The sequence below is a fragment of the Toxorhynchites rutilus genome, chromosome 1, assembly GCF_029784135.1.
Source record: "Toxorhynchites rutilus septentrionalis strain SRP chromosome 1, ASM2978413v1, whole genome shotgun sequence".
In the NCBI taxonomy this organism is placed as follows: domain Eukaryota; kingdom Metazoa; phylum Arthropoda; class Insecta; order Diptera; family Culicidae; genus Toxorhynchites; species Toxorhynchites rutilus.
In genome coordinates, this window is record NC_073744.1 from 79,398,663 (window position 1) to 79,423,189 (window position 24,527).

General features: G+C 37.9%; 1 protein-coding gene across 9 annotated transcripts in view; it reads left to right on the forward strand.

Annotated features, from left to right (window-relative positions):
• The window catches only part of LOC129761802 (uncharacterized), a 652,040-nt gene that overhangs the window by 560,931 nt on the left and 66,582 nt on the right, over positions 1–24,527 (forward strand). For 8 of the 9 annotated variants that reach the window (XR_008740473.1, XM_055759580.1, XM_055759575.1 and 5 more), the window contains exon 7: positions 18,712–19,206. The exons of the other annotated variant lie outside the window; for it this stretch is intronic. Coding sequence is in view for 7 of the 8 variants with exons in the window: in XM_055759580.1 (XP_055615555.1) it covers positions 18,712–19,206 (495 nt within the window). In the remaining variant the exon portion in view is untranslated. The remainder of the gene's footprint in view (positions 1–18,711; positions 19,207–24,527) is intronic. 9 annotated transcript variants of the gene reach the window in all.

Sequence of the window (24,527 nt, forward strand, 5' to 3'; positions counted from 1 at the left end):
AATTATGTTTTAAAATTGCCCGGTTCACTTCCCTGACTTGTTCGTTCTCCGTTCCCTTCCCTATAAATAAGCCGAACCTAACACCCCACGAGTTCAATTCACTACAACAGGTACACGTACTTCCGAAGAGAGCACCCATGACCATAAGATACTTAATATACATCACCTGGCTATAACGTTATGGGTAATAACTACAAACAATGTTCCGGACAACGTGGGAACGTAGGGAAAATACTATTTTTTATCCATACTATATTTCTGTAGTTATAGAAATATATTTATTGTATAGCAATATAAGATATAAGATGTGCTCCCGTGGAGGGGGAATTTTTCGTCAAAGAAATTTCCTCCGACTTGCACTGAGGTCACGCGTAATCTAGAGCTTGTCACTCAGAATGCATTTAAGGCGTGTTATTTGCCATATAAATATCAACTAAGCAGACCACGAAGATCCTCTTGGAACGTTAGTATCATTGAGGAAGAGGAAGAAGAAAAGCAAAAAAATTGAGCGAGCGAAACAACATATTGCAAATTAACATGTATTAAATTGTACGTACACTTTGCCACATACTTTGCACAGACCGGGATGGATATAGATCTTTATGCTCTCCTTTTCACTCTTAGAAAACACTTTCCAACTCCATTTTATAATGATTTTATAATATTATCACACACTTATGCAACATCACCAGTAGCTATATAACGTGGTTGTGTAAAACAGCCTTGCATTCCAGCCGGCCTTGGTTCGATCCTCGTTGATATCGTTGGACTTTTTTTTTGGGTGCAATCCCAAAGGAGTCGAAAAAAAAGAAAGAGATGTCTACTCCCATACATACAAATATTTTAAAGCTTTTGAGACAAATGATTTTATTTGCTCATTTCACGTTTCAGGACATAAAAAGGCATTTTTTTGCCAAAGATGAAATGTTTTCTGGCAATGCTTGGATTTTATAACAAAGATTTATACGAAAACGAAACTGTGCTGCGTAATAACGTAATAAATGGCGGTAGGTCTATATAAGCGGAGTAATAATAAACGTGTTCACGTGGACATTATCGATACCCCCCATCTCCTCACCCTGGACATGCGTGGACATTTTCGTAATCCTTACTCAAGTTGTCCACTTGGTATGTGGACAGCCCCTTAAGAGATTTCAAACGCATATTATGTTATGTTGCATATATCTTATGTTGTGTACCATTAGACAGTAAATTCGTCCAGCATTTTTTTTTGCTTAAAACATGAACAGTGAATATAACACTAGGAAACCATGCTATAGAGGCAACCCCTGGCCTTCGGACGGCGAATATCATATTAACATACCTTCCCTTCCCCTGGTGACAAATATATAATATACAATATAATATACAAATACTTACCAGTATTTGAGAGACATGACATTTTCTGTTATTTTATTTATTATATATATATATATATATGTTATCAGATATTCCCCTTTATTTCGCGCGGTGAGTAACGTGGGATAGCAAAATTTTTCGCTCTATTGTGGAAGTCATCTTATTTTTCAGCTCCTGTTTGATAACCGAGTCGATAACATATGAGGACACGACTCCAAATCTCACCTAGTGACAACACACTATTGTCACGCACGAAGGTGAATGAGCCTTCGAAAACACCGTGACTTGAGCCATCTCAGGCCATTCGTCGCGTGCAATCAAGGTTACCCATTAGTTTGCCAATGAAAATCGGCATTTTTAATATCAAAAGGTTACCCCACATAAAATGTTCACCACTTCAAAAAAAAACACCGTATGCAAAATTTCAACTCAATCCGACCTAAGGGAGAGTGACGCAAAGCGGTCAAAGTTTGAGTTTTTTTTTTAAATACAAAAGAACAATGGTGTTTTCGAAAAAAAAATTTGATGCCAAATGTCTTAAAATTGCTTAAACTATATTTTTGTAGATAATTGTAAATTTCGACGTATCATGCATTTTTTAGACATTTGCCATAAAAATATATTTTTGAGAACACCGATTTTCCGTTCCCTTTGGGCGATTTTTCAAAAACTCAAATTTCAACGTCTGCGACACTAGTAAAAGAAATCCGATTGAGCTAATTTTTTTCATTGGGTTTTTTTTTGTGTAAATCAATATTTCGCACGAAGTAGAAATATTCGAAATGACTGTTTCCGTTGACACCCAAATCCATACATATTGCCTCGTATTCCGAAAAAGACAAAGTCCCTGAGTGTCGATTTTTGACCAATCAATTTTTTCGAAATTATCTCAACGTTTCATGCAATTTTAAGTCATTTGGCATCATTTTTTTTAGAGAACACCAATTCGTTTTCACTATGTTTCAATTCAAATTGTCGATTCAAACGATTCCATGTGTGCATAAATATGCCAGAGTTGAATTTTTGTAGTTCTTTCATCGTGTTTTTCGGTTTATTTTTTATGCGTGGTCGTTTATGTGTGTTCAACTCATCATTGTTTTTTTTCTTGTTCCATTTTAACATTCAAGGTTCGCTTGGAACTTTTTAATTTGTCCATTTATCCAGAATGTTCGTTAATATCCTGAAGTAGTCAAACAGTTTGCATTCTACAGCCTGTAGTAAGCTGCCGATTAATTATCGGTGATGCATCTTTCAACAAAGAAACGAACATAAACAAATAAATAAATATGACTCGTAATTCAAAACTACATTGCAACAAGAGTTCTATCGGATGTGTAACAGGCCCCAGATATTGGCTATTGTTTCCGTGAACAGTTAGCTGAAAATGAAATAAAAATTCTGCACAATTGTCTCAGCGTTACTTATGCGTTTCCATGGATTCGCATCACGAAATAAGCACATACCTATACCGTCCTTAACAGAATCAAACAGTATCCCCTTAGTTTAAATAACACGATCAAACGTAATCAGCATCCCGACAAACAAGCTTGCAATCATCAGGACAACGAAAACAGTACCCTCTGGGGCACTGGCACTTGACATGAACTCCGGGCAACGAGCAACCACCAGCAATCTTTCGCTACACCGCCACTGTTACTTCATATCATCCCACAGGAACAACAACAAAGAATGGTTTCATTTATTTAATTTTAAAAGCAACGCTTCTTTGAAGCTTGTTTGTGCGGAAATACACACATGAACGCCACCCACCAAAGCACCTACACATACGCGCGCGTGCTTTCCTCTGATCATTTCCATCAGCGCTGGCTGGGAGCTCTCAGTGAAGCACTTGGCAGCTTCCTGCCTTCGCGTCCTGGTGATGGCATTCATGGGGGAGCGCGCCAAGATGTTGCCGTTACAAAGTCCTCTGCTAGCGTTTACTGGCGGAGTACTTCTTCCGTAAGCACTCTGCACGTCTCCGTGGGATACACGAGAAGAAGAAAAAAAATACAAAGTAGCAAAGTGGGAATCAGGCGTGAACAAGTGCATCCACCCACGTCGAAGCCACACTTTCATTGCTATCATTGCTAGCTTGTTGATGCTCTCGAAGGCCGCATATGGATGGGATGCAGCTGCATTAACTTGGAGCGAACAAGAACAAACAACGAAAACCTTAGTAAGGTGCCTCTCCATGACGCTATGAGAAGAAACCACAGTTCCCACGGACTTAAGTCACTCCGGGGTACAAACGGGAAGTGAGAAGCGAGCAATGAAAAGCTACAAATTACATTAATAGATCACATCAATTGAAAGTTCCATTTATTTTTTTTTATTGTTCGGTCAACCGTTGTGAATGAATTCTTTTTCTTTGTTCGCCTGGTTGGGGCTCTTATTTTCTAGCAGCAATAATTTACGACGCCTTCGGTGGGACTTTTCCGCTGTTTTTCCCTTTCTTTCTGGGACACAGTCGATCCTAGGGAATTGCGGTGTATTAACGTGTAATGGGAACACTTTTTTGTTCCCTGAAATAGTGATGTTGTGAATTTGTTTTGTGTTTCGTTTCGAATTTTGAATCAATTCTTTCGGTCACGACGGTCTAGGTCCGCAAAAAGCCCTAAGTGATATTCACACACAACGAAGAATTTGGGATCTTATGAATCCACTAATAATATATTGTTGAAAATACTAAAACATCGCGTCTCAATTTCAACAGTGTGTTCGAATGTGTTTGGATGTTCAAGAAACAACCAAACCCGAGGCTTTTCACTAGGAAGAATGAATCTAACTAAAGACAATACTGGCAAAAATGCAACAAACAAAAATGACCACCAAAAATCATTTTAATTTTAACTCTCAGGGAAAAATGAGTGGGTTATATCTATGATATAACTGCAAGGTTGACGTGGAACTACCTTAGCTTAGCAATCATTCGTTTGTATTGATTAAATTCTTAATTGAATGAAACAGTTTCCAAATTCAATTGAGTTCAATATATTTGCTCTGTGAGTGAAAAAAATGAACAAATGCCATGTAAAGTCAATTCATTTATTGTGATTGATTGTTCTTCGTTACAAGTAAATTTAATGACGGACCTTTTACGTTTGGTATGATGACTAGAACAAAATATATGTACGGAAGAATTATCAAACGTTTGATGAAAATCTTTCCAATAAAGACAAAAAAAATTATAAAACGATTATTTTATGTTACATTTCCCTCTGAAGTTTACATCCCAAAAGTGTACATACTTCTCGAATCTCGAATTTGCTTGAAACTGGGAAGTTCATTCGCTTCTAGTGTCTGCACGTTTCCTAAGTTTAGAAGATCATGTTAGGACAGACATATTCCACTCTGCACAAAGGCAAGCGAGGACAAAAGTACCTGCAGTTTGCATTTATTTGCAGAGCCGATTTCCCAGGAAACCTCGGTTTTGAAGCCTGTGTTAGGGAAACACATTTCAATCGGAACGAAAATACCCCCGATTCGTATGAATTCGCAATGCCGATTTCCCCACGCTCCATGGATTTGAAGTCTGTGTTAGGGAAACACATTCCATTCGAAACAAAAATACCCCCGACTTGCATGAGTTTGAAATACCGATTTCTCCAGGCACCTTGATTTAGAAATCTCTATTAGGGAACACATTTCGGTGCGAACAAAAGCTCCCCCTACTTTCGTGTGTTCTTCTTCTTCTTTTTGGCTTTAAGAGGGTTTAAACTTTTCAGTTCATTCGCCTCTAGGCTCTTTCGTGTGTTTGCAATGCCGATTTCGCTGCTTGGTTTTAAAGTCTGTGTTAGGGAACATTTTTCGATGAGAACAAAAGTCCCCCTATTTTCATGTATTTGCAATGCCGATTTCCCCAAGGCTGCTTGGTTTTGATGGCTGTGGTAGGGAAACCGTAAATCGGGCCAATCAAAACGATGCAGTTAGGGCGTTTAGATAACGCCTAATATTTTACAGTTATTCAATCGTTTATCTAATGAAAAACAACATTTTGTTAGTTGCGATAGATGCGTAGAAATATTCCCTATCAAGTGATGCAAACATCTCTCCTATCCAGTACGAAATGTTCGAGCTATAAGCATTCGAAATCTTTCATTTTTTCCTGCATGTTCTGTGTTTAGGTTTTCATTTTACCCTCCATATATTCCGGTTAGACGTAGTCCCACGTCAAAAACGTTGATTTATTCAACCTCCTCTCTCCTAGACTAAATGCCCACACCTTGGACTCAACGCTACACCCAAACTAGTGTTGGCAGAAATAATGATTTTTCGTGTGCTGAAGAGTCAAATGAGCAAATAATGAGCTGTTTCGAAAGCTTCAAAATGTTTGTCTGTATGGGAGCAGACATCTCTTTCTTTTTTCATCTCTTTTGGGATTGTACCCAAAAAAAAAGTCCAAACCAAGGCCAGAAGGCCGTTTAACACGACCACGCTATCCACATAGCTACCGGTGCTGTTGTATAAATGAGTGATAATATAATAAAATCATTATAAAATGGAGTGGGAAAGTGTTTTCTAAGAGTAAAAAGAAAAACATAATCGAGAATCTACATGTTTCTCGGCCTAGGCCGTGTATTTAGCAATCTATACGAAAAGCTTTCATACGTGCTTATTTTCAATGTGTCTCCTGATCCGTTCGCTTATATTGCTCTAGTATATATATTAAACATATGGTATCAAGTATTTGTGAGTAGCGCATTTTCTGTTATTTTTAAGCTGATTTTATGTAATAAATCGGGATCGCTATTTGTCTTGGTTGTACCCATCATATCCTGTGCAACACTTGCACCACCTCTATACGAGGAGTGCTCATAAAATAACGGGATTTTTTTTTAAATGACGGTTGGATGATGTTAAAAACATAACTAGAGAGACTTCTACATAATTCATTATGTTGCTTTTTATTCATATTTCAGTGCACATCCGATGTATGTGAACTGAATGCTTCTACTAAGCGGTGCAAACCATTCACAAATCATGGAAGCAATGAAATTTGCAAAAAATATCTCTCAGCTTCAGCATCAAAATGTACTATTGATTGCTTGCTATCTAGAGCGGCACTGAAACACTTAACTTATATAATATCCTAGAAGTATTTCTGTATCTCTTAGCAAAATTACGTCTCCATCGCTCTTAAAGAAATCATTATCGATGAAAAAATTCACAAATTATACCATGCAATGCCTTTTGCCAAATCGATTTTGTAGTGTCGGCGAATGCGAAAGCAAGCGCAGCGAGACAATTTTTCTCTTTCAGTTTTTAACCGAAGAACACAGCTCTCTTTACTGTAGGAATGACTGTGTTGCATTTCAACGCCACCTTTGACTCGGATACGATGCACGAATTCGCGAAAATTGAACGATCATAACACATAAGCTCTCACCCGGGAAAATAACGTACAGCGAGGAAAGTGGACGCATCTCTTTAGGCATTAAGCTGTTGTGATGTGAAACCGTCTTTAGATCTTTTCTGATGGCCGGTTTTGCTCGTTTTAGACGACAAAAAGACCAGTCAAGACGTCGGATTTTCGTTCAGATAAGACTTGATGTTCTGCAATTGTTCAATGTTTTGTTTCAAAAAGTATGTTACATGAAATAACGAAAAGTATATATTCAAGCAATTAACTGTTCAGTAGAATTATTCCACGACATACATTACTCTCGAACGAATATTAGCCAACTGTATATCGTGTGTCCACGATTGAACATAAAGTCCGTTGAAGCGGACGCATATCGAGCAGAAAGATTTACATTGCCATACAAATTTTCAAAACCAAACACGCTCACCACAAAATCAAACCCTTCGAGGCCTACGAGAAACACACATTTCTGTTCCACTTTGCTTCCACAAGTCAATACAGGCTCAGTACTAAACAGTTTTCATTGTGCACAGTCATAGGTTTCATTCTGCAGCCAACAACTTTGCATGTCCGTTCAACACGATGGCAATCCGTCAATTAAAAAATATTTGTTAAGCCGCTTCATCTTCATAAGTCATTTCTTAATAAATCATCTATATTTGTTTTTATTCTTTCGTGAGTTTGAGGCGCAAATGGTGTAGTATAAATCACTGCATTTAACTTGAACAGAAACCACTGAATAGAGATGAAAATTACAAATCCTACATTTAGCTTTAGTATTGAATTATTTTTACAACTGGAATGATGTCAAAAAATATAATAATACGATAGTGATAACATTCATGAAAACACAACGTAAAAAAGGGATTCTTCATGGCTGAAGGCAATGTGCAATCAGCCTACGAAGCGAACAATGTGGAATTAAATCTTAGGCCCTCCGTTGGCCATTTTCTAATTGGCCTTTTTCAGGTTAGAAGCGAATGAACTTCATATTTTGGGCCTTCTATAAAAAACATATCAACAGGAACATAGAGTACGCTTTCTGTTGAGTTGTATTGTATGGTTGAAGAACTTATGATGTTCCTCAACTTAAACACTAACATGGTAGATACCGCAGAATTGAAATGATGGTGGGGCCACGAGCAGTGTTGCCACACGTATAGATTTATCTGGAAAGTTACAGAAAGTTTCGTTGTTTTTGGTACAGTTTTTGTACGGTACAGACTACAGATTTTCGTCAAAAAGTACAGATTGGTACAGATTTTTTCCGCGGGTGAAATTTCTTAAATTTGAGTAAAGCTACATTAAGGTACATGTTGACTTTCACGCCGCAGTATCGCTTGGTGCGGCAGCTCGAAACTTTTAATAAATAATAGTATGCGATCTAGATTCAGAAAAACTATGTATAAGCATAATCAAATACAAGAATGATGAATGAAATGTGAATGTGGTAGTTGTAGTAAATAAATGAGTATTTTATATGCTAACAAAATGAATTTTTCTCTACAACGAATATTTTCGATGGTACAGATTTTTGGTAGAAAAAGTACAGATGGAAAAGATGTTTGACTCCTCTGGAACAGATTAAAATTTGGCAACACTGGTCACGAGTTCGATCGCAATCTTTAAAATTTGATTCGGATGTCTCAGAATGAAATTGGAAATTTTGTAAAAACGAAATAGGAACATTGTTTTTAAATTTTAGTCTAATAATGTTTTTTTTTATTTTTAACACTTTTCTGGTGTCTAAACTATCCCGAGACGAGACCGATTCATGTTAAACGACGTGTCTTTCATTCACTAAATTTCCATATTACTATAAGGAATAAAATTGTTTGCATATTGTTCTCGCGAGGGCAAGTATGAGTCATCAATCATCTTCAACTGTTTCTAAAAACCATCGGACTTTTAAAGGCACGTTAAACCTTTCTCTGAGTTTTTTGGAATTTGTTCGATGCATTCTAAAGTAATATTCAATGGTCTCCGTAGCCGCATTGGATGCGCGTTCGCTTACGAAGCGATCGATCGTGAGTTCAAAACTCAATTGTGATCATCTTTGTGTTATCCACGCCGCAATCATCAGCGATGGAGATCGGTTCACGGTCCCCGGCCTCTCTTCGTTCATACAAGCGCCTCTTGAATCTGCTATGCTCAGCAAGAAACATCGGCCTGTTGTGCTATAAATAGCACAATAATGATCATATCATCTGCCTTCGCCATCCGGTCTAACTGGACAATGACAAAACAGAATGAATACTCTTACGCCTCAATGGCTACTGTGTAATTTGCAGTTTATAGAAATGATTAAATCCGGCTTCGTCACAGCTAAAATGCTGATGAGGTTAAATAAATAAACAAAATAATAAAAAAAAGTAATATTTATCATAATAAAAATGGAATGAATTTTTATAATGATGAATATTACTATTATTTGAATATGCGTGTTCGATCTTTGTTGTAACGTTTTCTGATCGATCATTCAATTTCCATGAATTCGAGCATTGTTTCCGGATAAAAAGTGGTGCCAAAGTACAGCGCATTTCAAGCCGGATCTGATGAAGGTATTATCCAGTGATAAGCGCTGTGTTCTTCGGTGAAAACTGAAAATGAAGTTTGTTCCGCAACATTTTCAATCGGCATCAGCATTGACGGGCGCAACCTTGTATCATGGAATTAATATCCCACATCCAATTGCATTGAATGGATTGTTTACCTTTTATCATAAGGTTACGGAATGAAGAAGGATACAAGCATTTCAAAAGAACGGTTTTCATCTATCACAGCTTTATTCGTTCATGTTTTAGGGAGCCACAACGTTCAATCCGACGGAGGTCGCAAAGGTGAAAGGTGGAATTCCGAGCTACGTTAAAATCTTCGAAAGTCCTGTGTGATATTGGGTGTGCAACTCAATTCGATTTTTTTTCTTGCATGACATTTATTTGAAATATGAAAAACGAATTAATACAATATTTATAGTATTGACCATCAATAACCACTACTTCTTCTCACCTTTTTGAAAATTTTTGGATTGGGTTGCGGAAAAAGAGTCCATTTTCAAAAGCCGAAAATTAATCTAGCGAATAGTGTATTTGAATTATTCGTCTCCGGCAGCGATCCGACTCTAAAATGACTTCCTCTTTTGTCGTTAGAGCAATTTTTCGGACATGTAAAATCGCCGTTCGACATTGTTCGTTTTTAATTCCTTGCATTTGGATGTATCCTGCGGCTTCGAGTCGTTTAGAAATAGCTTGTCGAACTACTCCCAACGATTCCGCAAGCTCTGTTTACGTTTGATACGAACCGAAAGAGTAATGTGTCTAACACACAACAGAAATCAGTTGTCGCCGTCGACTATTTATAGCCCTTTCAGCGATCTTGTGAAAGCGGAACGAATTAAGTTACACACCTAATACATAGTTTCAGTTTCCTCAAAAACGCTGTGCAGGTCCGGCCGATGGAAGTTGCTCCAAAGATTAGACGTGGAAGTTTATCTGCGGCTCACCTGTTTCAGTTGTGCTCTTTTTTATATTTGAGGGGCTTAGAATGAAAGGGGTGTAAGTGATTTGATCGATTTCTCTACATCGACTCTCTCTTTTGGTCATAACTTCGCTGCAAATACATTCCCAGCTGTATTTGACAATGTGGAAGATAAGTCAGAACCTCATCTATCGGATTCTATAGCAAACTTAATTTGGAACGTTTTTGCAGTCGAGTTATTAACTAAATAAAAAGTTGATGAAGAGAAATCGATCAAGTCACCTACATCCCTTGCATTCTAAACCCCTCATTTCCTTTCAGCAGCAAAATCGAGTAAATATAGTCAATATAATCGCACTACCGCACAAAATATAATTCATAAGGCGCAGAAAAATCCGCTTTCAGTGTTTGTTTATTTGCCTTCAATCGATTTCCATCCGTTGGGGCAAACACGCCTACCACATTGGGAATAACAAATTCTATACAAACAAATTTGGAACTCGATCCAAGCGAAAACGTATAAGCACTCTTATATATTTTACATGTCGATGAATGAAATTTTCATTGATATCGATTTACAAACAAGGAAATATAACTATTAAGAGCTTTCATTCTTCGCAAATTGCTACAAATTGCTAAAACTAATCTCAACAAGTTTCGTCTTCTCCCAAAGTTTGTTTTTCACTTTTATTCCGCTCCCGGTTCATCCAGCACAATAAATCTTGTGAAAAAAATTTCAAGAGTCAACTGGGAAGCAATCATTCCACTATTCTTCGGCACCTTCAAGTTTGCTCTAGTTTCTCGTCCGAAGCGACATTTTATCCTTCCGTTCCTCCCAACCAGCACTTTTAATCCGGTAATCTTTTTATGGGCCACGATTCGCTACCCTTTTCGTTTGTATTCTGCCCTTAAGACGGCGGCCACCCTCTTCGGATGGCACCGAGAAGTTCTTTGCAGCTGCACTTTTTCGCTCGCCTTGAATCGATACCGCGCGAAACTGCTGCTGCTAAACTGCTCTTTTCATAAATAAAACAAAACACCAGCACCCGACCCCACTTCGCCAGACTCTGAAACTGAAAGTGCATGGAAATGGCTCCAAAATATGTACACATAAAACCCGACTTCCGCCCAGCCTGCCTCGCGTCTTTTTCTCTTACCCATGATATAGAACTGCTTGAAGTTGACATTACAGTCACACTTTCCCCCGAACCGAAAGACCCTCAGTTAAAGGACGACGTGCCATTTCTGCAGCCACTACTACTACCGACCGACCATCGCAGAGGATTGCACTCGCTGCCAGCAACTGGGTTAGTTCAAGGATTTTCTCGGGTTCCAATTTGCATTACACAACCATTTATGCCGACCCCACCTCGGTCTGGGCTGGACGCGTGCTATGATAGTGTGAGGGAGGATGGATCCTAATGTGGAACTGCTGTTGCAGCTATTTCCCTTGTAATATTGTACCTCCGCTGCTGCTGCTGTCGTTGAGTGCTTAAAATTGCAAATAAAAAAATCATTATTCAATGGACTGAATTCTGACCAGATTTGCAAACAGTTGGTTCTTCCTCACATACTTAATGTAAGGGAAGACTAACTCATGAATGAGTAATGCGTTTCCCGTGCTGTCCATACTATAAACACGGTGTAACGGCAGTTTTTTCAACATTAAACTACCCCAAGTCCCCGCTATCAAAGAAAAGAAGAAGTCGAAAAAAGAGGAAGAAAAAGAAGAAGAATAAACAATTTTATAGAGATGCATGAACTTTGTAGCTTGAAGTTTAAATTTGTAGTTTCAGATTGAAAGGCGGATTGTTGCTAAAATGAAAAATTAATTTTTGTCCTAGAACGATCATGATCGAGATATGTCTTCACAAAGAAGTGTGACACATACTCGAGACGAGGCTGTCCACGTAGAAAAAAAAATCACAGGAGGGTTGTGTCTGAGACACGACCGCATAGTTGACGTAGGATTCTGTTAAACTATCTGTTGGATGCAGATTTTGGATATGTTTGAAGAATACCATCGTTAAACTCTTTGATGATTTAAAGGCCATGAAAAAGGCCGTTTTGTTTGGCTGATGGGTATTGTTTGGGTTTCGTTTGCTCCACCAGTGTTTACAACCGAGTGATGATGACATAAGGATGATAATTAGTCGTTGGATGGATCACGATAGAAGAAGCCGAAGTGTAATGAGATATGATGAAAACTACCCTCTGTGCTGCCCATGATTGCATAGGAGACGTAATCCACAATACCATTAGTGTTGAGAAAACGCATTTTTGTTGTTTTTTGGCTTACAAGCATAACCATGCAAATTTCCGATGAAATGATCTGTCCAGTTGAAGAATATTATCGGCAAAAAGAGGGCCTAGGTGATTTTGTGGATTATAACATATTTTTTTCCATTTGGAAAACGCTTGCGTCTATTTATGCGGACAATCAATCGTTTCAATGAACATTTGTCCGCGTAGCTAGACGTAATCACCAGGTTGCTCTGTTTGTAGCGTTATTATTTACAATTCCGATAATAGTCAAAACGCCTCCGTCGGTAGTTTCAGTTGTTATCGGATAAAATTGAAAAAAAATTGGAAAAGTTTAGTGAAATGTCTGAAAAAGGTGCTCTTGATTTGTTGCGATTCTATGATAGTACTTTTTTCCTGAAGAATACTCTGGAATATGATAAGACCAGCATGTTCGTGTTTTTTCAATTCATTGAATTTGTGAAGGCAATCTGCAATGTTGGTAATTTTAGCAACATGATTTACCGATATCACGATCAATCGCATAAAGATGGGGGAGTGACTTACTCCAACGGTATGATTAAATGCTGAGTATGTGGAATAATTCAATGTTGAATCCAAGCAGTCATAATGCTAAGAACAAATATTATTTTAATTTTACTGCTGATCTGATTGTTTCATTATCTACTTGAAGATTCAAATGCAGAAATTTACAACATTTATAACATTAAAAAACACAATTGCTTCTCTTTGTTCTTCGTGTACAGAAAATAGTAATTATATGAGCAGCGTTTCAATGATTTCTTATATTCATCTATTAGGAAACACTAAGTAATAAGACACTATCGTGACAGACATGTTTGGATTCTACAAAGAATGTGATTCAAGTGTAGATTTAGCTTATAGCACATAATGCTGACAATTGTTAATTTTCGAACGATATATGAAAGCTGTATGATACTACGTCTGTTATGCGGACAAACAGTGATTTTTCGGAAACGATTTTTCAAAATTGCTCAAATGTTTTCGAACAAAAAATGTTTGTTTGCATGTTGAGCAAACGTATTACATTGTGTAGAATGCGAAACAGCGATAAAGTCGATTTTGTTCATTTTGGCGTTTACGTCTCCTATGCAAACATGGGCAGTGTGGCCCTAGACGAAATGCCTTCTGTGTTATGTATGGATGAAACAGAAAAAAAAACTCACCAACGTCATGTCAGATAATTATCAATATCGAACACAATTATCGATTTTTCTCATCAGTAAACACATGTTACTTAATATAATATAATAAATATAATAAAGAAAATATATTTGAAATGGAATGGGTAATTTTTTTCTGATTTTAATGAGTGTTTATTCAACCCATTTCCATTTTCGCTTCAAATCCAACGTAAACACGATGCTATATGCCTCAATGGGAATTTCAATTGGACATGTAGAGCATATGGGAAATGGCATATACGAAATCACTTTTTCGAATTTTTCTCGCCTCTTCTAATTTTTCTCGCCTTATGATCTTTCCTTGGGTAAAAATGAACACAACAAAACAAACAACTTAAACCGGACGATCCATTCTTTTTTCAAGTCACAACTGCTACCATATACAATTTGACACTTACTTCTTCTTCTTGGATGGCACTAACGTTCCAGTGGAACTTTTGCCTTCTCAACGTAGCACTACTTGCGTCATTTTTATGAGTAGTACTTGGTTGAGATTTCTATGCCGAATAACACGCCTTGAATGTACTCTGGAGTGGCAAGCTCTAGAATACGCGTGACAACAGTGCAAGCCGGAAGAATTTTCTTTGACGAAAAATCTCCCGACTAGAACGGGAATCGAACCCGAACCCCCGGCATGATAGTGTGGGACGCTAACCACTCGGCCACGGGAGCACTTGAATTTGACACTTACACTTGTGCTAAATGTTTCACGATACACGATCGGTCATTGATTTGAAATTTTATGAAGCAACCAACATAAAAGTTCCAAATTTATTATATTTTTTTTATAGAAATAATCGTACCACTCACCTTACTTGCAATATAAAAATGCCCCCGATTTGCATTTATTTGCAATGCCGATTTCCGCCGGGCAGCTTGGTTTTGATGTCTCTGTTAGGGGACACATTTCGGTGGGAGCAAAAATATCCCCTACTTTCATGTATTTGCAATGTCGATTTCCCCTGGGCACCTTGGTTTTGTTCATTTCTACATACCAGGGATGGCCAAACGGTAGTCTGCGGTCTACCGGTCGCCCGCGTAGGTATTCCTAGGCGCCCGCCAGCTGGTCAAGGATAGTGCCACCTCTAAACGGAATGGATTATATATATTATCCTACCTTTTGCCTGTGAATATTTTATGAGGTGTTTATGCTAACCTTCATCAAACATAGCAGTTGTAAGAGTAGATTTTTCTTCATTAAAGTTTCTGTTCGAATATTTTCTTTCAGATTGTTAGTTATTTACTATCCAGTTGTTCGACCATAACTGTAATAAAGCAAAAAAATGTCACTAGGAACAATTTCAACAAAGTTTCTCCAGGAATATCATTTATTAAATGACCAATTGAAAACACTGGTAAAATCCGGTGTAAGGTTTCGAAAATCAATAAAAATTGAATTTTGGGAGAAAACTTCACCTTAGAAGGCTGCGAATGTTTTAATGCATGATTGTTATTTTAATTTTAAAACCATGATAAGTAATGTGAATTAATCGTGCAGATTAAATTTTTAAAATTAATAATCAGCCCCTATTATGTAATTCTAGGTGAACAGAACTTTTTGCTGTTATAGATACAGTCGGATGAAAGTTGTCGGCATAATTTTTCGAGATTTTTGAGCTGGTTTGCTTGTTGCATTTTTTATGTTTTGCTTTGGGAAACATTTCGGCATTTTTTTCAAAATATGAATCGATAACATTCTATCGATTTACAAAATACGAGTACGAAAGTTTGTCCGGTGTGATGATTATAGGGATCGAATCGACCGTTCGATTGAATTTGCATAATAGTGTCCAATATTTCCGATAGAGGATCCTTATACCTCTAGGTAATTGAAGGATACAACAATCATCTAGACTTAATTTTTATGGAAAATAAATGCTTTGTATGTTCATAAATGACAATTTCCTCAAAATCAACGGTGTTGATTGATGAGACTTAACAGAAAATAAAGAATTACTTATCAATTATTTAGTAACCGATCATTATTTTTATTTTGTATAATAATTTATCATTGGATATGTATCAGTATGCCCTGTGTTTTTTTATTTAACTAACACGTTAAGTCCCGCGTCGGTCTCTAGCGGTCAACTTTAAACTTTTGGTAGGAAAGTGCTAACTAACTGGGACTGACTGGGACTTTTCGGATGTACAGTAAAATATGTTTTTGTGCGGTTTTTTTTTGTGCGAATTTTTTTTTGTGTCATTTTCTGTTCTTGTGCGGTTTTTTTTTGTGCGAATGCGGTGTATTAAAAGAAGCAAATTTGACGAAGTTATCGTCCATTTAGTTTTTTTTCGATGGTTTATTTGCATTTTTGAGTGCGAAAAAAGCATATTTACGTCTCAATTATCCATTTCTGAAATCATTCCCCTCCTCTCATCAAATGCTCTAAGTTTTTCTAAGTTTTTTCATGACATGATTTCTAACAGCAACACATTTCGACATGCAACTAAATGCACAAAACAGCCACGCGCAACCGAAAAGGCAAAGTGTCCCATCGCAAAACAGGGAAACAAAAGGAAGATGAACGGTGAATGGCGTGGATTTGAGTTATTTTCTTAGGGGAAACATTTTTTATGCGGTTCCTATCTACCGCACTAAAAAAATTTTTTTCAAAATGTGTACCGAACACGATTTTTTTAATTTGCTGGTGAAGTTTTGCATGGTTTTTTTATGCGACTTTTTTTGTGCGGTCCCTATCCCCCGCACAAAAAAAGGTTTGCCTGTATTACAAAATCTGACTACTTTCTAGTCGAATTTCTGACTATTTTCTATTCATGCAATAAGTATCTTTGGGAGCTGGGATCAACACTGATATTGTGCAAACGCTCTTGATGCGGGTTGGATGGGAAGTGCAGCAATAAATATTCAGGGCTCAACATGTTAACCCTCCTATACACGAGCATACAGTCTCACAGACAGACCAAATTTTGTTTTGAGGAGGTTGTATTAAAAGATTATTGAAACTGATTTTTGACTTTTCTTCATGAAAATCACAATAATCGATACGAGTTTGGGTTTGTTGAAAAGCCCCATGTCCCTAGTTGCTAATACTACCATGAGGTGTTGAAATTATTCAAATTTTTATGTTTTTTAACGATTTTCCTTAAAGAAGAATTATGATCATGGTTTGACCACCTCTGATCATGGTTTGCCCAAAAAAATGATCATGGTTTGTCCGGTTTTAGAAATCTCCATTTTTGAATGAAAACATTCGAATTCACAATTAGATGTTGCATTTATCATTGCTTGAGTTTACTGTCATCATATTGATTCATTCATAATTTAGGCTTTCTTCAGAAAATTGCCTTTTCTTGGGAATTTTAGAAGTGTTCACCTCAACACAATCAACACAGAAAAACCATACTTCTGCTATGCGCGAAGCACACCATAAATAAACATAAACAAACTGCAACGCGCCAAGCGGTTGCCATAGAAATCATGTGGACAAAACAACATTATTGAATTGGACAACTCATGATCAGAATTGAGTTCATCAAAATCCGTTAATTAAATGGTTTAGCTATGTAAATCCGATACAAATGGTGAGCAAGCATGATGTTTACAATATTTATAAGTGTTGTAATCCAGAAAAGGTCTGAATACGTGCCAAATAATCATCTGGTGATCGATTAAAAGTTAGCTCGAATGAGGGGCGCATTGACACAAATAGAAGGTGTATTTTATAATCCTTTAAAACATGTGATTTCGTAAAAATATACTATCAAACTACTATAAATCATGTAAAAGGCAATTTCATTTATATGTTTCGAAACATTCGAAGGCCTTATTTGACACAGGAGCGCTGAATTAGAGCATTCAAAAAAGTGGGCAAACCATGATCATATTTTCGACTGGACAAACCAAGATCATTTACCCTACTTAATTCATTTTCTAATGACTGTTCGATACTGTCAACGTTGGTAGGCCGCCGCCTAACATTTGAACAATTAGTCGCCCGTAATGTCCAAAAGTTTGGCCACCTCTGCTGCCACTTGGAAATATTATACCACGGAATATTAGCATTACTTTAAACTTGAAAGTTTATTCGCCTTTAAACGCAAGCGCAAAGAGCACACACCGCAACATAAGAATGAACAATTTAATTCGCAATTTGAGTCCTTCCGATGATAACTTATTGGAACAATCAGTCTTGCTCCTACCAGCGAGCAGTCGACATCAAATCGCGGTACGATTTTGTTCACAAATCCAAACTGAAACTCGACGGAATGATGACACAAATCGGTTTTGCTAATTATACCATAAGGCGTTCAAATTGCTCAATTTTTTTCGATTTTCTTCAAAGAGAAATTATGATCATGGTTTATCCACCTCTGATCATGGTTCAACCGAAAAATTATCATGGGTTGTCCGGTTTTAGAAAATCACTTCGAATTTATTGAAAATGTATCAAGTCAAACTGATGCAAAGGTGGCTCAATTACAATCTGTCTGAAGTCATCTCTCATCCCAAATTACACAAGAAATAGGCAATTTTCAGGACTACCATGAATTCGAAAAATAAAATCAAAAGGGTTAATTCCCAATTGACGTTTCGTTCTAAAATGGTTTTCGAGGTGATAAGTGAATTGAATAAAATGATTTCGTTGTCGAACATCAACAATCAACAATCGTATCTTGGATACAAACCTCTATAATTCGTTTTTTTTGTGTGAATAATGAAAAACAATTAACGCTTTGTGTTATTCTGAAGAAATCAGGCTTAAATAGAAGCGAATCATTCACAATCGCTATTATGTGTCGGACACAGCACTGCACGTGCTTGAGTCCTGCCATTCTACCGCAGTGGGTTGGCTGAAAGCTAGAAACTCCTTTCCAAGCAATAATTGATGGTTATGCGATAAACTGTATTCCGAGAATTAACCCCAGTGTGCCTGAAGGATTGAGTGAGAGCGTGACAAAGTCGAAACCGCATGCCATTTGTGTTGACCTCATATTATTTCTCGCACCATTCCAACTTTGCTATATCACCCTCCACCAATTGTATGTATATGCACTTTATACTAAATGTATCGCCTTTCATTGCAGATGTACTACCTTCCGCACTAGACACATCTTCTGGCACCGCTACCAATTCAATCTATCCTAATTTTTATCCATCCGATGTGATCGAGGATCCTCCTCCCACCAGCACCTATCCGTACTTCCTGTTTCCCTCGCGAAAATATCCCCCCTCAGCCTTCCAGCCGGCTGTTTACAGTGGGGCCGATTATATAAACGTTCCCGCCGGTAGCACTAATCACTCCCAGCACCGATCCTCGACGCATCTCTCCCCAATCGATAGCACTGCACCGCATCAACCACCAACACAGCACCACTTTAGTTACAATCAATATGAGCACAATTTTGACAGCACTGCAACTAGCAATAAGCACGGTAAGCACCAGCACCCAGCGTCGGCACCACCTATCAGCACCAATGCGGGCGAGCATCAGCCGCAACGAAATGATGACACGATGGCCGGTGGCACTCCTTGGAGCAACCTCAACGTGCCGCCGGACCTCAGGCAGCGGCTAGAAATCGGTGAGATACTAGGATTAATATACTATATGTATACAATTTGTCTCTTGGTACACAATTCATCGGAGAAGTGAGAGAAGATTGCGGTGGCCAACAACGGAAACCAAATGTCACCGATTTTCATTCCAAACGGTCGCTTTTTGGAATTCGGAAGCGTTTTTCCCAATGATTCGAGAATACTATCATCGCACGGGGTTCTTCAATACAGATGCAGAAAATTAAATGCTTATGGAAACAAATAATGCTTACATTTTTGACGTGGGACTACGTCTAACCGGAGTATATGGGGGTGAAATGAAAACCTAAACACAGAACATGCAGGAAAAAAATGAAAGATTTCGAATGCTCATAACTCGAACATTTCTTAATTGATCGTAAAGATGTTGATAATTGATAGGAAATATTTCTACGCGTCTATCACAGTGCTGTCATACAAATGAAACACAAAGGGCCTGGCCGGGTAAGGGAGTAAAAAGTGCCCCCAAACCAAATCACCAGCTGTATGGCAAATATTGTAAAAAAATACTGAATGTGCATCTTACTATGGTGTATCAAGAAAAACTATAAAAAAAATTTATCAAAAATTGAGGTACTAAAAAATATTGAAATTTTGATTTTTTTTTTTGGATTTAGAGATTCAGTACTACTCTAATTCATATTTGAATGTGTTCCTACGGCTTTTCTAGATATGTGTGATTTTCAGATTTTTTTCAGTGTTGCGCTGTACAAAAAAATGTGTTTTTATATTTCCAAAGGGTCTGACTGGGTAAGGGATTAAAAAGTGCCCTCAAACCAAATCACCAGCTGTATGGAAAATATTGTATAGAGTACTAAATAAAACATTTTGGCAGTAAAGGGTGTGTCACATCAAATTGCATCACGGAAAAAACGCTGTAGAAATTCGCCCAGTAGACCGATCCTTTTGAAAATTTTAGACAGTAAAATAAAAACTATTAAACAACTTTTGGCATTCTCTTTTTATTCATACTTCGAGCCCAAGCCCGTATGCTCGCACCTTCCTCTTTACCCCGTCCATAAGGTTCTGTACAACGTCAGGTTGTAGTTTTTTTTGAACAGAAATCCATTTTCTCTTGAAGTCCGCCTCCGATTTGACAACTTTTGGGTTCTTCCGGAGGGCCTGCTTCATAATCGCCCAATATTTCTCTATTGGGCGAAGCTCCGGCGCGTTGGGCGGGTTCATTTCCTTTGGCACGAAGATGACCCCGTTGGCTTCGTACCATTCCAACACGTCCTTTGAATAGTGGCACGAAGCGAGATCCGGCCAGAAGATGGTCGGGCCCTCGTGCTGCTTCAATAGAGGTAGTAAGCGCTTCTGTAGGCACTCCTTAAGGTAAACCTGCCCGTTTACCGTGCCGGTCATCACGAAGGGGGCGCTCCGCTTTCCGCAAGAGCAGATCGCTTGCCACACCATGTACTTTTTGGCAAACTTGGATAGTTTCTGCTTGCGAATCTCCTCCGGAACGCTGAATTTGTCCTCTGCGGAGAAGAACAACAGGCCCGGCAGCTGACGAAAGTCCGCTTTGACGTAGGTTTCGTCGTCCATTACCAGGCAATGCGGCTTCGTCAGCATTTCGGTGTACAGCTTCCGGGCTCGCGTCTTCCCCGCCATGTTTTGCCTTTCGTCGCGGTTAGGAGCCTTCTGAACCTTGTATATACGCAGGCCCTCCCGCTGCTTGGTCCGCTGGACGAATGAACTTGACAAATTCAGCTTATTGGCGACATCCCGGACCGAACTTCTCGGATCACTTCTAAACTGCTTAACTACGCGCCTGTGATCTTTTTCACTGACGGACCATCCATTTTTGCCGTTCTTCACCTTCCGGTCGATGGTTAGGTTCTCGAAGTATCGTTTTAGTACTCTGCTGACCGTGGATTGGACGATTCCCAGCATCTTACCGATGTTCCGATGTGACAACTCCGGATTCTCGAAATGAGTGCACAGGATCAATTCACGACGCTCTTTTTCGTTCGACGACATTTTTCCAAATTTACGAAAAATTGACAGTGAAGCATGGCCAACGTGATCTATACACTCTTATCTGATTATAAGCGAAAGCTGAAGATATAATTCCTAAAAATAAAATTTCTACAGCGTTTTTTCCGTGATGCAATTTGATGTGACACACCCTTTATATTTGAGTCCTCACCATAGGATCTATGGTGAAAAATGCACCTTCTCGTTTTTTCATTCTCAATAGCTTTGAGACAAAAATATGGAAAAAATACTGAAAGTACATCTTACTAAGGTGTATCGATAAATATCTTCAAACAATTTTTTCATCAAAAAATGTAATTATGAAAACTTTAAATATGCGGCACAAAAAAATAATATATTTTCTGGCATTTCGAAATTTAAAAAAAAATTATAACTTTGAGACCCGCTTCTGTTCTAAAGGGTGTGTCACATCAAATTGCATCACGGAAAAAACGCTGTAGAAATTTAATTTTTAGGAATTATATCTTCAGTTTTCGCTTATAATCAGATAAGAGTGTATAGATCACGTTGGCCATGCTTCACTGTCAATTTTTCGTAAATTTGGAAAAATGTCGTCGAACGAAAAAGAGCGTCGTGAATTAATCCTGCGCACTCATTTCGAGAATCCGGAGTTGTCACATCGGGACATCGGTAAGATGCTGGGAATCGTGCAATCCACGGTCAGCAGAGTACTAAAACGATACTTCGAGAACCTAACCATCGACCGGAAGGTGAAGAACGGCAAAAATGGATGCTCCGTCAGTGAAAAAGATCACAAGCGCGTAGTTAAGCAGTTTAGACGTGATCCGAGAAGTTCGGTCCGGGATGTCGCCAATAAGCTGAATTTTTCAAGTTCATTCGTCCAGCGGACCAAGCAGCCGGAAGGGCCTGCGTACATACAAGGTTCAGAAGGCTCCTAACCGCGATGAAAGGCAAAACATGGTGGGGAAGACGCGAGCCCGGAAGCTGTACACCGAAATGCTGACGAAGCCGCATTGCCTGGTAATGGACGACGAAACCTACGTCAAAGCGGACTTTCGTCAGCTGCCGGGCCTGTTGTTCTTCTCCGCAGCGTTCCGGAGAAGATTCGCAAGCAGAAACTATCCAAGTTTGCCAAAAAGTACATGGTGTGGCAAGCGATCTGCTCTTGCGGAAAGCGGAGCGCCCCCTTCGTGATGACCGGCACGGTAAACGGGCAGGTTTACCTTAAGGAGTGCCTACAGAAGCGCTTACTACTACTATTGAAGCAGCACGAGGGCCCGACCATCTTCTGGTCGGATCTCGCTTCGTGCCACTATTCAAAGGACGTGTTGGAGTGGTACGAAGCCAACGGAATCACCTTCGTGCCGAAGGAAATGAACCCGACCAACGCGCCGGAGCTTCGCCCAATAGAGAAATATTGGGCGATTATGAAGCAGGCCCTCCGGAAGAACCCAAAAGTTGTCAAATCGGAGGCGGACTTCAAGAGAAAATGGATTTCTGTTCAAAAAAAACTACAACCTGACGTTGTACAGAACCTTATGGACGGGGTAAAGAGGAAGGTGCGAGCATACGGGCTTGGGCTCGAAGTATGAATAAAAAGAAAATGCCAAAAGTTGTTTAATAGTTTTTATTTTACTGTCTAAAATTTTCAAAAGGATCGGTCTACTGGGCGAATTTCTACAGCGTTTTTTCCGTGATGCAATTTGATGTGACACACCCTTTAATTTCTATTTAAATGCGTCTTTTTTTCTACATGTGGTGAATTTTTTTCCTGAATGTTTAATAGCATTGCGAGACACAAACATAATTTGCATTATCGTCTGCATTTTTATTTTTATTTTCTTTAAATTGATTATTTTATTATATTGGTGGTTTTCAATTGTAAGATTAAAAATTATAATAATTCGGATGCTTTTAAGTGTTTTTCTCATTAATCCGAATGATCATTCCACAAGGACTTGATTTTTTCTTACAGAGCGCTGTCGTACTGCTGACTCCTATGAATTTGGTAAACCATCTAAATCCGATGTAAAGATAATCTCATATATTTCAAGATATGAGAAAAAAATCTTTGTACAGGGCAATGCTCTAAATATACCGACAAAATTTAGACATATAACAAAACAAAATTTAAATAAATATCAGAGCAGTACTGGGTCTCTAAATTCAAAATAAACTAAAAATGCCGAACGGCCAAAACGGATTTTTCGCGCAATCATCTTAAAACTTAAAAAAAAATTTACGCTACATGTTGAAAAAACAACAAATACGAATGCATTTAAATAAAAATTAGAGCAAAAGTGGGTCTCAAAGTAATATTTCTTTTAAAATTTCGAAATGCCTGAAAATATATTTTTTTTTTGTACCGCGAAAAACACTCTAAAAATTCTGGAAAAAATCACATGTACCTAAAATAGACGTGAGAAGAAATTTGAATACGTCTACGTCGAATAAAAAATAAATAAAATTTAATTTAAAATTAAAATTAAAATTAGTTTATTTTTTTTTAATATTTGATTTTTTGATGAAGGAATTGTTTGAAAATATTGATCGATACACCTTAGTAAGATGTACTTTCAGTATTTTTAACCCATATTTTTGTCTCAAATTGATTGAGAATGGCGTGAAAAAAACGAGAAGGTGCATTTTTCACCATAGATCCTATGATGTACCATATAAAGACTCAAATATATGGTACTACTGTCAAAATGTTTTATTTAGTACCTTATACAATATTTTCCATACAGCTGGAGATTTGGTTTGAGGGCACTTTTTACTCCCTTACCCAGCCAGACCCTTTGGAAATATAGAAACATATTTTTTTGTACCGCGCAACACTGAAAAAAATCTGATAAAATCACACATATCTAGGAAAGTCGTAGGAACACATTTAAATATGAAATAGAGTAGTACTGAACCTCTAAATCCCAAAAAAAAAAAAATTTCAAAATTTCAATATTGTTTTAGTACTTTAATTTTTGATAAAAAATTTATTTGATAATTTTTATTGATACCCTGTAGTAAGATGCACATTCAGTATTTTCTTCAAATTTTTATCTCGAAGCTTTGGAGGATGGCGTGAAATAAACGAAAAAGTATGTTTTTCACTATAGATCCTACGTCAAACCACATAGGAGTTCAAATAAACCACCAAAATTTCTTATTTGATATCTTATGCAATATTTGCCATACAATGTTCGCTTAGTAAGAAAACGTGAATGTTTGAAGGTATTGATAATAAAAAATCCACGGTATGGGTAGGGAAGCATAGGAATGCACAGAACAAATGTATGGGAGAATGTTCAGCCATTCAAAAAAAAAATAAAAATAAAAAAAAGGACTAGAG